The sequence below is a fragment of the Carassius gibelio genome, chromosome A17, assembly GCF_023724105.1.
Source record: "Carassius gibelio isolate Cgi1373 ecotype wild population from Czech Republic chromosome A17, carGib1.2-hapl.c, whole genome shotgun sequence".
NCBI classification, from domain to species: Eukaryota; Metazoa; Chordata; class Actinopteri; order Cypriniformes; family Cyprinidae; genus Carassius; species Carassius gibelio.
Genome location: NC_068387.1, coordinates 10,499,044 through 10,515,124, shown reverse-complemented (window position 1 = coordinate 10,515,124; position 16,081 = coordinate 10,499,044). Strand labels below are relative to the sequence as shown.

At 37.1% G+C, this 16,081-nt stretch overlaps 1 protein-coding gene across 1 annotated transcript; it reads right to left on the bottom strand.

Annotated features, from left to right (window-relative positions):
* Positions 1-6,133: 6,133 nt before the first annotated feature.
* On the bottom strand, positions 6,134-10,147 carry LOC127933590 (cysteine-rich protein 1). The gene is made up of 5 exons (XM_052530661.1): positions 9,973-10,147; positions 7,235-7,329; positions 6,952-7,009; positions 6,492-6,532; positions 6,134-6,393 (listed from the first exon to the last, which is right to left on the bottom strand). The coding sequence occupies exons 1-4, from the start codon at positions 10,010-10,012 to the stop codon at positions 6,492-6,494; spliced, it is 234 nt and encodes a 77-aa protein (XP_052386621.1). The 5' UTR covers positions 10,013-10,147; the 3' UTR covers positions 6,134-6,393.
* Positions 10,148-16,081: the final 5,934 nt, after the last annotated feature.

Below are 16,081 nucleotides of genomic sequence, written 5' to 3'. Positions count from 1 at the left end.
CGATTTTTCCTGACAAAGAAATGTTGCGAGCATGTGACCGCCACCTGCACGCCACTCTTTTACTGACCAAAGCCACCAATCATCTACCACATACTGCTTTTATTTAATGCAATGATGAGACAGCTGCTGCAGTACTCTCATATTTCAGGCCTGTCCGTAAAGAACTGACTGGTGTGTTTGTTTCAAAGTAAGAGGCAGGGGATTTTGGGACAGAGATGAGAACAGGAGGTGGTTTCGTTCACATTCTCACACCCCTTTCCTCTCACTTTGAAGAGATGCAGAGATAAAATGGCCAACATCATTTCTGTAGAGGGAGAAGATTGTATTTTTTTGTTTTTTTAAAAATCTTCGACAACATATGGAAGCGATCAGAGGGGATCAGTTTCGTCTTCTAGAAGGACACACACAAAGGACAGAGTTTGCATAATCTGCAATGCAAACTTCAGTAATGTGTGTTTGGAGGAAATTGCACCGGGCCGTTTGTAACAGCTGTGATAGGGTTGTTCATTCATCAATGGAATGCCAGTGAATCATGAGCCCCATGGGTTCGGCCTGATGTCCCTCGGGTGATGGGAGTACCAACACGAGAGATGATAACAGGTTTGAGACTTAATGGCCCTGTGATTTACTGTAAACCTGTGGAATCATGTTTGAAATCAATATGCAGCAAGAGCTGTGTTACAAAAAAAAAAAAAAAAAAAAAACCTGATAAAGATTTCACTTGTTTGAAGATGTTTGCTGTATCTCGATTGAATCTCAGGAAATTTTGTCACATTTCGCCCCCCCCCCCCCCCCCCCCCCCTCCAAAAAAAAATAAGATTGAATGATTAATTTCAATTTTTTTTGTTTTATTTTTATATATTATTTTTTTATTTGTAGTAGTAATTCTCATTACTTACATATATTTGTCTCTCTCACTTATGGGGCAAATGAAAATACAAAAATTATATCAGTTGTAGTTTCCGCTGACATATAAACGTTTACCAACTATCTCCACTGAAATGTCAAAAGAGTCAGTGACAACTGCAATTTTTTTTTCAGCCTTTTCACTTAATATTTACCGAACTGCCCAAATTAAGACGTTTAAACAAAATTGAATTAAAAATGCAAAATATCTTAAACAACTATGCTAAATGTATTAGTATTTACATCATATTTTTTAAATTATATTTATAATTTTATTTAAACCTGACATTTTAATTTTAATATTAATTAAACATATTTCTTTTCCTAAAGATGTTTTTTATTTGTATTAATATTATTTATTACACAGACCATCTACTGTATGCTTTAATATATTTTTTTCTTTAGACATAAACCAAAATATTACTTCCCTGTATGGGTTTGAATCCCAGGGAAAGCAACAACTATAAAATGTGTAAGAAATTCATAACTTTATAGGGTAAGTATATAAAAATATAAACAATTTTATTAGTCAATGTTTAATTCAGTTTACACATATAAAGACATCTTTGAAAGTTATTAATATTTATAGTGGTATATTTTATGTACTAAAAATAATTAAACTCCACAATAGTTTGCAGTAAAGCTAGATACTGTATGTGTTCTGTTACATTTCTTTAATTCTGTTAAATACTTTTTAAACAAACTGACTTCTTTTATCATTTTCTATGGCTATTGTTATTTGCTATTTGACATACTGAATAAATGACACCGTTGTTTCACTTTTTTTCTCACTGTTGCATGTCTATTATCACATCTGGCCTCATGAAGCTGCTCTGTTCATTAATCCACACAGTAACAGAGACAGATGAGCAGGTGTTCGGAGCGCCGCTTCCAGCCTTGCTCTGCTGTTTGGGGCAGAACAGTGAGTGAGTGAGGGTGGATACAATGAGATGGGACCCACGGGACAGAAAATTGAATGCAACAAATATTACATACTGCCAAAAGAGATGAGGACCAGATTCAACGTCAAACCACAGTTTCTCCCTCATGTCATATTCTGGCTGAGCTGTTTGCACGTTGCACTTTCTCTGACAAACTAATGAGCTTGAAAAAAATCATTCCATCTTTAATGAGGTACTAATGCTTTCGTGACAGCTTCTTGGAGCTCTGCACAACGCAAATAATCACGCAATAATAATTCAGGCCTTGAAATATTAATAACGATGAATAAGATCTAGCTGCACATTCTCGTGATTCACTTTTGTTTTTAAACTCCCTTCATATCTCTTATACTTTTTTAATTAGTTGTGCAAACGTCAATGCTATTACTCACACAGATATTAAACTTTGACATGGTACTTCACTTTGTTGAGAAGAGATTTGTTATCATTTTTTACAATGAATGATTGGTGACTTTCGGCTCATGGATAATAAAACAGTCAAACGTTACATGTATACATGAGCTAATAAGGACATGAGCCATACAAAGAGACTAAAATATCTTAGCAACTTAGCAGTCTTAGCTGTTGAACAGATTCCTCAGGGAAATTGCATATTTCTATCATTCGTCCATAGGTGTGCATGCCATAAAATAAAGAAAACCACTATGTTACAACAGCACGTGTATGTTCTGGGAAAGTTTTAGTAGCTTAAAGGCATATTTTTCATATTTTTTCAAGTGATTAGAGTCAAGTAACCTTTATTTGCATGCTTTATACAATACAGATTATGTTAAAGCAGCTTTACAGGGGCAAAGAGGGAAATAGATTGTCAATAATGCAAGTGGACAGGAACAAAGTAATTTTTTGTCCAAGTTCAAATCAGTTCAGTGATGATGTCATCATCCAGTTCAGTTCTCGTCCAATAGGCCTTGAATCTGTACAGTCAAGTCAACAATGTAATTGTCAGAAATTGTGTCCCCAACTAAGCAAGTCAAAAGAAACGGTGGCAAGGAACCAAAACTCCATCAGTGACAGTCTGACAGAAATGGAGAAAAAACCTTGGGAGAAACCAGGCTCATGGGGTGCCAGTTCTCCTTTGGCCACGAAACCAGCATGGTGTGGTTTAATTCATGCTGCAACACGGATAGCTTTTAGTAGATTAGATGGAATAGGGTCTAACATACAGTACATGTTGAAAGTTTTGATGAACAGTCATCAAATATACACTTTTTTTATTTGTTATTATTTGATGAGTATTTTTACAACTGTTTGGTTACACTGTTCCTGTGGCTCAGTGATAGAGCATTGTGTTAGCAGTGCAAAAGGTTGTGGGTTCAATTCCCAGGGAGCACACATACTGGTAATTTTTTCTTTTTTTTATAGAAAATGCACTGTAAGTCGGTTTGGATAAAAGTGTCTGCTAAAAAGCATAAATGTAAATAAATGCTTCTACACTTCAAAGCATCAGATGAATCTGTGTAGGGCAGATCCAAAAACCAACTTACCTTATTACCAATACAATGTTCTGCTGCAAGTAACTAAAAGTTTTACCCTTCACCTTTTTAGACTGTTTAAGGGAGACAGAACAGCAGGTTTCTTATATTCTTACATGGAAAACACTGTAACTGAAAAGACATTTGTAGGAAATAGCTTTGTGGAAACATCCATTTGAGAAGCTTAAAACAAGTTGTGCAGTGGTAAAAGTCTTGTTTTTAAAAATAGAGCGGATAAGCTGGAAATTGTGATGTACTTCTACCGTGTAGTTGGCTACAAACGTTATATGAATTCTGCAACTCATTGACTCTTAGAAACACTCTTAAAACTACTGTGTTTCTCTTGGGTAACAATCTACTTTGGTCTGTAGCTTCATTGCTTGCCCATTTAACGTCAGCAGGAGCTTGACAAATATCCTGCCATAAAACAGTTGAGGGAAAGTGTGCTGCCGTTGAAAGCGAGAGATTGATATCCTTTACCATTTTAAATAAAGATGACAAGGCCATGCAAATGTAGATCGCTTGGCAGTTTCAGTATTTGAGTATGTTTACTCATCACTGGCGAAAGATTCCACAGGCGTTTCAGTTCTGTTCTTATTTCACCAAACAGCCTTGATTTAGTCAGAAATATCCTTTCTGTGTGAGAAGGTTGCAAGCGTTTTTTTTTTAATGGGGTATGGGAGGGCGAAAGCTGCACAGTTACATGATCTAAATTTTATTGCTATAAAAATAGCCGCATTTCATCATATGTGTGCTCAATACTTCTTTCTTTGAAAAATATTTGAAATGGCAAACCGGTGAACAACCCTTGCTCTCTCATTCCAGATCGCACCATGATAAAGGACCTTTGTTCAGGGTCAAATACTACAGACAGAGTCGGGCTGAGCCCTGGACGAGTCACTGTTGGGTCTTGTTTGTTTGTGTCTGTTACCATAGTGACTTCAGCCAGCAGACGTTCAGTGTTGGTTGGTGGGAAGGAGTTGAAGGGGTGTAGGCACACGTGTTGAACAGTCACAGAGGGGAAGTGGCACTCCCTTTTGAGTCAGTCACCTCCAAATGTATGTGGGTTTTGGCATTGTTCATTGTGGCATGTTACCATATAAGGGTATTCTAAATAATCTCGCTTGAATCAATAGTGAATTTATTCCCTCTGGCAGGTTGTTTCCTGGACTGCAGTGATTTGGAAATGGTTGTGCTCCGTGGCATTACTCTAAAATGAACACTGCCTACTCGTGTCTGTTTCATGCTTCTGGAATCTGGAGCCGTGCCAGTAATAATTCGCTTTTCAAATACAAATACAAAGCTCAACATCTGTTGGCATCACCTTGTCTAAAAGTGGAAATTGCTCTGCATTTCGTTTCTTAGTGGGGCACAGGGTGGAAAATTAACAATTGCCAAGTGCCAAAAAAAATTAAATCTCCAGTTGGCCAGTTACTAAAGCTTTTTTCTTCTCTACGTGGAATCGTTTTCACATTAAAGACCCGTTCACACCACACAAGTGACATTGACTATTGGGAGACAGGGTGTGCATCTGGAATAACATACTCTTTTGAGTAGGTACTCATTTTGAATAATCACTTTCTTTGTGACTGCTAAAAACGTATGTACTATGTAGTAAGAATGTAATCTGGACATACTACATTCGCCATGTTGTCATTGTCAGGTGACCCTACCAGCATTAGTTGCGTCACTTCATTTGTCACTCACAAATACTCTCCCGTTGCTTCATGGGACAGTAAAATGTCCATCTTAGTAAGTCATCCGGGTGCTTGTTTGCTTCTTCCCTTATGATAACTATGAATTCAGACATACTTCTTTTGACACATACAGTTTTTCGCTTATGTAATAGGGAAGTATGTGATTTCGGATGCAGCAAGGATGGAGGCGTGTCCAGTGACACAACAAACTTGAAAAATAGAGTGAACTTTGGGAGAGACAACCAATAGGGGTATCGGTGGCGCTCACGTGACCCATCTCGGTTATAATCCACTTTAGACAGTCTACTCAATTAGGTAACTTTGCAACTACGTTCAACAAACTCATTAGTTCTTAACTACATGTCAGTTAGCTCTAATTAAATATTAAGCAGACAGCCTATTAATAGTCTAATGACTGGTAGTTGATATATAGTTGCTAAATTGCTTATAGTTAGTAGAATGTCTAAATTTGACTACAAAAAGAAAGTGTCACCACCGTCCTGACTGCAGGCAAAACAGAACAGAGAATTTATGGATATTCATGATTCATTAACGACATAATTTACATTTTTGGGTGAACTAACCCTTTATATTGTATTGTAATAGATTTTTCATCTGTTAATGATTTATTGCAATAGCACTGCTGTACTTTAGAATATAATATAATATACAACACTCTCCAACAGCAGAACTGTATTTCTTTAGCAGCAAGAAAACAAATCCCCAATCCAATTAGAAGATTTCTTAGATTTAGCATCAATATACTGTACTGTGTATCATCTGTGATTGCATTTTTTAAAACGTGTCCAGATTGCAGTCTACCAATAACCTTAGAGCAACAGCACTATGAATGTAAACAAGCGTTGGCCGTGTGAATGAACCTAAAGCCTTTAAAAGGAAAACAAGAGTAACAGAATCATGATGCAATTATATGATGCTATAAGTGATGCAATGATGGGGATAAATAGGATATAATGTTGTACAATGGATAATCAACTCTTAAAAAAATAATGCAAAATTGATTCTATATATTTATAGCTAGTATAGTTTAATCAATTTATGAATTAATTTGAGAAAGAAGTGTGAAGGACAAGCAGAGGTTTGAAATACATTTAATGTATAAAATGTTCAGTTTCATTATAAAGACTAGATAAGTCTCCCTAATGAAACATTGTGAGCTGCTATAGCAGACAACATTTTGAAAACAGATTATACAAATTAGTACTTTCTAAAACATGGCATAGTTTGGTCATTTTGTCTTTGGATTAACAATATGTGGCTTAATATAGTGGCAAAAAACCCCAAAACAAAACAAAAGTCAAGCTTCTCTAAAACATGTTTACAGAGTGTATAAACCTGGAAATAGAAAGAAGAGTGCAGTTAGTTCATGTTTAAACATCATCTTCTGTATGTATAGGTAAAACTGATCATAATTATATGGTGAACTCACTGACCTATTTGAATGTGTGGCTCTCAGTGCCGCCACGTCCAAAACCTGAGGAAATAAGAAAAATAATTACTTACATATGACAGTCATCATGTTAGTCTTAAATAGAATATATAGTATGACCATACAAATTAAACGTTTTTCTATAATTATGTGAAGTAACTTGGACAGGATGTGTTAGCTTAGCAGGCTAAATGATTAGCTTGCTAACTGAAAACACAAAAAAATTGGGACACTGTCAAAAATGTGTAGTATTGACTCAAAATTCAGTTATACAACAGAAAACTCTGTGGATAGCTGACAAGAAGATACTTGTTTTAAATCAAAAAAATTGAATACATTAAATTATGGTCCTCAATGCATTTGTTTATAAGGCGAGGCACTAATCTATGCCATGTGATGCTCTAGTTGAACTATAACCCTACAGCACAGTAAAACAGAGCCACTGACGCATAGGAGAAACTTACCTTTGGGTCCAAAGAGTGCAGCGTAACATGGGTTGTTACAATAAGGCTTCCCCTCATGCTGTGAGGTGAAACACAGTAGTCAGTGCAAAGTCTATAATGGACTTGAACAGGGGATATTATGCAAGGCATTATTACCCTGACAGTCTAACCCCCTGAAGTGTTTATGTAAGGTAAAAATATGCCAAAAGTTAACTGGACTTCATGAAGCCTGCCTGCTAAATGAATCTGTGCTCTGTCCCAGTAAAAGGTTGGCAGGGCATGTGTATTTCTGTGAGTGACTTACCTCTGCATGTGAGCCAGGCGACAAGGTCTTGCTGCATTTCTCGCATTTCAGACAAGGTCTATGCCAGTCTTTGCCAAGTGACGACACTCTCTCAGCTGAAACATCAACGATAAACATTCATTCAGATAAAAAAAAAAAAAAAACACATTTACTGTATATAGGCCAATAATAAATGATGGATGCAGAATTGCAGTGCATTATTTACATTATTCACTACATTTCCTATTTATTGATTCATTTTTTTTTATGTACTCCCCCTCCGGCGACACCCATTCTTTGCCACTTCAATTCTTAGCCACATTTCAAAATTTATACAAAAAAATAAAAAAAATGTAAAGGGACTGAAAATGTTTATCCTTAATTACTCACTGCCACGTTGTTCAGAACATACGTGTTCTTTCAGGTGAACACAATTGTTTAATATATTTGTATTTGTAAAAAATTTTTTCAGTTTTTCCCCTCCTATATTTAAAGTAAATTAAGTTCAAATAAGTTAAATGCTGTTTTGGACCCCATTGACTTTCATAGTATGGATAAAAATAGTTCGAAATATCTTCTTTTGTATTCTGAAGCAAGAAAGTAAGTCATGCAGGTTTGGATTGACATGAATGTGAGTAAATAATTACCAAATTAAAATTTGGGGGTGAACTATAATTTTAAATTGGTAATAAATGTTTATAAATAAAACATATTTTGGCTAAGAAATGGCATAGAGGGGGGGCGGGGGGGGGAAGCCTAATTTAGCACATTTTAAATTTGCATACCAATTGAATTCCAAAGGTTTCCTCCAAAAAAGTAAATGGCTAAAGAACCGTTTATTTCAATCTGGGCCTGTTTATAACTTCATAGGCTACTTGGAATCTAAAGGATCACTCATTAGCCCTTAAGTTGTTTTTAAAAAGGAGTCAGAGGAATACAAAGTTAATTACACATGGAAAATTTAGCTGATTTGCAGCCATTATGTAGTTCGATTAAAGCCATGATGAACTTTTAATGTCAACAAAGCTTAAACTGAAGTCTCAAGTCTGGCAGTCCAGCATGCTGCAAGTCTGGTCAGATCATTGTGTTCTCCACTCAACGCAGATAAAGTCATGACAGTGAGAACATGGGTGGGTGTGGATACTGCATGCAGGACAATCCCAAAGGAATTCATCCCTCCCTTCCCTTATTAAAGGCCCATAATGAAGTCTTTATCCACAGTCCTCAGCAGAAAGATTTCTCCAAACAACCCCCATGATAAACAACCGTAAAGCAGTGGGAAGGGAAGACAAAGTCATGCGGGCTATAGGGGCGTCTCCAGTAGGGGAGGTGCTTTTTCGGAGGGAGGATTTGGGCAAGCGTTTCTACATCTCATGGATGCCAAAGACTGTCTGAAAGCATGACCACTCTAAAAGATGTGAGATTTATGGCTCTGAGAGAAGATTCGTTTGAGCTTTTTGGCAAGCAGAAACCAAAGGATGGACAAAGGGGAAGATTTACAGTTCCCATCTGTGACGTAAATCTGAAAAATGTGATGAGGTGTTAGCAAAGACCCCAGATACCAAGTAATGCCTCATCTTTTATCCAGTAAGCAGAGTGTTGAAGGATAGCACATACACTACATTATTCCCATTTTTATGGACTACTACGAGCTGCTATAATTGCTTGCAACAGCTGTAACAGGAGTCATACTCATCCCAGCTCAGTCATGTCACACTACGGTGGATGATACAGGAAGCTCTTTTGTTTAGTACCGGACTGTGAACACATGATCCAGACATGCTGGGAGAGTTGGATGCAGAATCAATGGTCCATGTGAGAAAGAACATTTTAAAAGGCCAAACAAGGCAGAAAGGAATTCACTAGAATGGGTTTGGGCTCTTGCAATTCTGCCAAGAAATAATTTGGTCATCTGAGCCACACCTAAGACAGTAATTACTTAACTTCCTCAACCAACTACACACAGAGATTTGTAATCTGCACTTTATTTATTCTGCATAGCTTCTGTTTTTTAATATTCATTCGGCTTAATGAATATATGCCAAATAGTAAAGTTCTTTAAAGAAACATCTTATCTCGGTTGCACTAGTGGTACTGAAAATATTTAAATAGTTAAGCTGAATACACAATGCAAACAGGTTTCTTTACAATGTAAAGCATTGACATTTTCATTTGCATTATTAGTCACTGCTGTACTGCGCCCGTATGCGATTTATGTTCTTTATTGTTTCATTTTTATATAACATTAATGTGAATTACACATTATAGAATTTTATATATATATATATATATATATATATATATATATATATATATATATATATATATATATATATATATATATATATATATATATTGTTCTTCCAAGCAAACAGCTTTAGTCTAACCACCCTACGCCCAACACTGCAATTATCTTAAGTCTTAAAATCTTTATGCAAACTATATTTTCTATAATACACTGTATTTGTGTTTTATTGCTGCAAGTGTTTTATTGCTCCAAATGCTTGCCTGCACAAGTTGTGTTAGAGCTGTTTTGCAAAAGTTTCAAGCAGGAAATACGTTCACATGCATCAGTTGACAGCTCTCTTCCTGGTTATTCCCTCCGTGCTGTTGCTTATTTGACATTATTTTAAACATCGAAAAGTATTTATAATAAGTTGTACAACAGCACAAGAGTGTACTTTGACTTTCTTTTCGTTCTTTTCCTATTCATTAAAAGTAGCATGCATCTAAATATGAATATTTAACTCGAGTCTTACCAAAGTAAACCTCCTTCTCGCACTTGGGGCATTTAGGCATGTTTGCGGTGATTTAGTTCCTCGGAGGAGAAAGTCCTGTTTGAAGAAAGTTGAGATGGAGAGCAGCAACGGTCCACCTGCACACAGCCACGCCTTAGGTTTGAGCCTATGCACTCTGCAGCCTTATTTATAGTACTGTGGAAATAGTTTGCACACGGTGACGGAGAGCGCGAGAGCGAGAGCGCGCGTACACGAGAACGCGATTTTCTTCATTCATTATGTATGCATATTTTCCGCGGTTTTTTCGCTGTGTATTCCGTATCGATTTGGCTTTTAAATCAGTTCGCAAATAAATTTGCAAACACGAGAGACTCACTGTTTGTGTGAATAACTTTATCAGAGTTGCACTGGATGCAGGTTGAGTTCTGCTTGTTTGAATGGGATGGAAATATGATCCTCTAGGCTACTCGGTACAAAGCTTCTTCATTCCATTTGAGTGGCATTGTTTTTCAGGAGAGCATGCACAATGACTCACTCTGATCAAATAGCCACATGATGACCTGGACCTGGTGGTCATGTATGTCATCAAACAGTAAAGTGCCATGCTAAACATGCTCATCTTCACTGCTTTGTGTTTGTAAAATGAGTTTTTACGAACAGAATATAGCCAGAGCAGTCAGAGAGTTCACTCTTTCATGATTATGTATATGAATCTGGCGCTTTGCATCGCACAGAGAACTGTGAATGTCTGTGAGTGACTATTTGTGTGCGGATGTTGTAAATGTCTGTTGAAACAGCATCAGTATTTGACAGATCAAACATTTCCTGTGAAGATAGGTGTGTCTTAGCCCAACCCCTGATAAATGCATTATGCAAGTACACACACACACACACACACACACACACACACACACGCACATGCACACACACACACACATGTTGGTATATGTGGTTTATGGGGACTTTCCATAGGCGTAATGGGCTTTATTCTGTACAAACTGTATTTTCTATTGCCCTACCCCAACCCTACACCTAAACCTAACCCTCACAGGAAACTTTGTGCATTTCTGGATTTTCAAAATAACTAATTCTGTATGATTTATAAGCGTTTTGAATTTCGGGGACACTAAAAATGTCCTCATAAACCACCTCCTCATTGTAATACCTGTGTCATACCTATGTCATTATACAAATTTGTGTCCTCGTTAACCACATAAACAAGCTCACACACACACACACACACACGATGACTTCACTACACTTGTTTTGTGATCAACATTGATGTCCTTTCAAATCAAATGTGATTTTTATTAAGAAAACCTTATTCATTAAACAATATTTTATTGGTATTTCTTAGATTAAAAAAAGTTTGTTAAGTCCATGTGACATGAAGAAAACCATAAAACAAGAAAATGATATCACTCTCATAAATTTGTGTCAAGGTCAGTATGTAAACTTGTACTTTGTATATGTTTGTGCCCTGAACATATATATACATATGTATATAGTGTATGTATGATGCATTTGAATGATTTGTGTGCCACATGTGTTCTTTATGTGGCTGCAAACCTCTCTCTGTCCTGTGTTTGATTTATCTTGACAGCTCGACCCAAAGCTGATCCATTAGAAATCTCCTAACTCTACTGTGCCACCCATGTCTGCCCCATCATGACGGGCCACAGTTTCGTCTCAGCAGACTCCAAGTGTAACTGCAGACCTGTTCACTGGGCTCTTTCCCCATGTAGACACCGTGAGGTTCACCAGCAAGGATTTTCCAGTGATCTTCATTTCCTCCCTCTGTTGACAGCAGATCCAGCAATCCGTGCTGGGAGATCATTTCCCCTGCCCATCCCTTCCAGCTCTGTTATCATTGTTTGCTTACCATCACCAAAAGCAGTCTCTGATCTGAGCACCCACGGTCCTCACATCCTCAAACTGTTCCTTTTTAAAGCAAAATGAAAGGATAAAGCTTTAAAGTTTCTAGATTGCCTCGACCTGCTTTAATAATGATTTTTTTTCTTTAAAACTGTAGCATGTTACAAACTCATATTTTAAAATAGCTCGGCTACATCAAACTACTCTTCTGAGAAAGTATTAGCTACACTACCCAGAAATGTGACATACTGTATGTCTGTGTTTTTTAAGAGCTCTTCATCTGGAAAACATCTGTTGTGCACAAACATCTGACAAAAACATATTAATTTTTTTTTTTTTTTTTACATTTTAAAGACATTTTTTAAATGTCTTTTTAACATCTCACAGGAAATGTCTTGGATACAGATGAGCAAACCCTTAAAATAAATATGTCTTCCAGATGAAGACACGCTCTTAAAATAGAAGTCTCTGAGATTTATGTGTGCTATCGGGATACAAACTCAAAAACCCACACAAAAATAGCAAATCATCATATGGGATCATTTATTATTACTTGGCTCTCTGGAATATTTGATTCTGACTGGCGTCCATGGTGCCTCTTCATCAAATTAAGGTTGAACCACTGATGTTACATGGACTATTTTAACAATGTCCTTAATACCTTTCTGGGCCTTGAACGTTTTAGTTGCATTGCTGTCTATGCAGGTTCAGAAGGCTTTCGATTTCATCAACTTGTTAGAACAGCACCCCTCATTGAAAAACAAGGCTGAAAGGCTACTGCACATTATTTTGTAAAGTGCTGAGCTACAGCCAGGCTTCTGAAAAATGTACATATGTTTGTTGAGTTATTCTTTCAGTCAGTACTCCTCAACACTGCATCTGTCCATGGACAAAACATTCATACGTCTCCGCGGGAGAACTATTGTGGTCTGTCTGGTAACAGATATTTGGCATAAGCAAACTGGTGTAGCTCACAGATCATCACTCTAAAATGCCGCTCTTATAAATAACGTGATTTCCTGTTGTTATTCTCTACAAAAGTACAGCATATTATATTTTAGCAGTGTGGCCTAAACAGCTATTTGTGGAAGCCCACTGCCAGTGTGATAGATAGGGGTGTACAGAAGTAAAAGGAGGAGGAGTGAGTGGTGAAAACAAACACAGATGGCTGTGATTAGGTAAACGGGGTGTGTGGAATAACAGTTTGTTGGACTGAACCCATCGCTGCTGAAGGCGGAGGCAAAGTGTTCTTCTTGTGAGCTGAGAACAGACGAAATATTAAAGTTCGTCATTGAGTCGAAGCACACACAGAGTCTGCAGACCTTGAGGGCAATCCTTTTATTGGCCCTTACTGTGCAATTACATGTATACACATAACCATGTTGATGTCTGTCATTTCTGGAGGAGATGTTGCCCTAGTAACTCTGTTGTGGGTGAGTTTGTTCCCTTCTGATTGACAGCTGAGAGATGATAACCGAGTCACTGAACACACCTTCAAATTTGACTGGAATGCAAAATCTTGACGTTGAAAAATAAATATGTTACTACATTTTACATCACCTGTCTATTCATCAAAGGCTTACTGCACCAGCTAAAACTTCTTCTCGTGTACAACGCTTTCGACAGTTACATGCCAATACAGCCCACAAATGTTTGTCTTGGAAAAATATCAAAAGGTGAGTGACGGTTCACTGAGTCACAGGATTGTTTAGCCCCTGTGTAAGTAAAAGTATGTGTTTATTTAAGAAAATCGAGGGGAATAAAACAAGATTACATTTGAACAAAACAAGTATTCCAAATTTGCAGACGTAAATGTGATCATCTCGAACAAACTTCATTTTTTGTTGTGACACAATACCGGAAAGAATGCAACTAATTTCTCAAAAAGGAAAGGGGGTGAGAGTCAAAAAAAAAGGGGGGTTTCCTTGGAAACCGGCTGTTATTTATCATAGTTTACTTCCTGTGTCATGGCAACGAGAAATAAAACAGGATATGATGAGCATGCATGTGTTTAGAAGGTTTTAGCGGTGTTGCAAGCCTTTGCACTGGGAAGGCAATTGCATCTCTTGTCAGATGAGCTGCAATACAAGTTTTTATTGCCAGACAAATGTTTAAAAATGGTATCAAGGTGGACAGCATAATGCATTTGTTTAGCCAACTGCCATTCGTTAACTAAATGGAAAGCATATGTTCCATTTTGAACAAAAAACTGACACCCTTGTTAAAAAAAATAAGAGGAAGGAAGGAAGGGCACATTTCCTTACACTTTTTATAATCACGGTAAGATAACCATTTATCACAATCAGTGCATGCTTTTGCTGTGCATAGATGTGCAGTAGTTTCACACATCCCTCTGTTTACTACCACTAAAAGTTTATGGCACAGAGCTGTTCATGATTAGGCACCAGTTTGGCATTAAACGCCCAGGTTTCACGCTGTGGTGTAGTTGGCATTTTCCAAGGTTGCTGTTGCCCGCGATGATGAGAATTCTTCCAGTATAATGGGCAAATGCTGAGAGAGCATGTCACATGAAGCTGAGAAGTGTGAAATAATCTCTTGCAGACAGACACCAGCTGGGCGAGAGGAGAGTCCTGCTGGCCTTCAGTAAGCTTTAGTGCTCCACACAATGCTTGGGTGAATGTAGATGGGTCATAACGTATGCCCCGTGTCCCTATCTACATATTATGTGTAGAAAAATGACATTAAATAGCTGCTGCAAGTGTTTTGCTTTTTCTGTGTTAACATTGTTTAAAATACAGTATAATGTATAACAAAAATCCGATCTTATTTTATTGTAATGGTTTGATCTTAAATCACAAGGATGGTTTGTGGTCTGTCTTTAGTTCCGTGTTTTTTTTTTATTTTATTTTTTTTTCACTTCTCCTTAGTGTGGATATATCAAGTCAAACCAAAACAATTCCAAACAATTCACTAAAATGTAAAATGGTTACGAACTGCCATGAGATTGTGCTGTCAGGCCTGTTACATCTCTTTTTAAACAAGTGGATAATAAAAGAAAAAAAATAAAAGGCAAAGAAAGACACTTCACAGTCAAGTTAAATTCTTATCTATGTCATAATGTTATGTTTTGATTTGTTACTATGGGCTGTGATGGTAAACAACTAAACAACTGTAACTGAAAGTGTATAGGCTACTGGTAATATCAGCATTGTATTCTTTAAGGTCTAAAACTGAAATGTACTTTCTCAAAAGTTACATATCAAGCACAATTGAGTACTGGACTTGTTTTAAATATTTATTGCGATCTAAGTGTATAATAAAATACTGAATAAACTTGATAAGACAACAAAATTAAACTAGCTAGGCCTGTTGCAATCAAGCAGAAAGTGGAAAATTGTCAGATAGCTGATGAAAGTCAAGAATCATCAGATAAACCGTTAGCTCCCTAAAGTGCTTAAAGTTTCCATGCACACTTTTCCAGTTTCTGTTTCCACTCACTTAATAGTCTAGCAAAAGGTAAATCAAAAGAAATCTGACCAACTTTACTTTGGCTCTAGTACTCTACAGCAGAGAAAATTACTCTCATATGCCAAAAAGCACTAGAGTATCAAGCAATGGTTGAAAAGCCCCGTCTACAGAAAACAGAAATGTTACATGCTACAGGATTTCAGTGGCAGTTCGATGACCCTCAGTGTGCATTTATTGCTGGTTTTCCCCCATAAAAGGACCACAATCATCCGCTCTTCTGTGACATTGGCCTTAACATTTATTCCTTGGCCATATATACTACCATAAATCCATTGATACAAAATCAGACATAATATTTGTACAGACCACATATTCACAAGGTTTCCGATATGAGGCCATCGAGCCACACGTGGCACAGATCAGTAACACAGATTACCAAGAATACAGGTTTATTGGTGTCTTGGTTAAGCTTTGAACTTGGGGACTTTCTTCACCATGTACTTGCAATAGATCTCCAACGCTCCTACATTTCAGGGAGGCAGCTTGTGTAATCTGGAGTCTTCATTAAATCAGTTTATCTGCATGGAAATGACTGTGGTTGCAATGGAGAGAGTTTGGCGTGGGTTTTGTAATAATGGAGTAACAAGCTGAAGGAAAGCAGAACACACAGGAGACAACTGTATGGTAACCTGCCACTGTTATACGGTATTCATTCCCTAATTTTAAGGATTTAACACCTACCTGTACAATAAACCCGTAGGTAAAAGAGTGAGAAATTATCAGCGCACTAAAGAAATGTAGATTTCAGTTGAGTAAAGACAGTAAA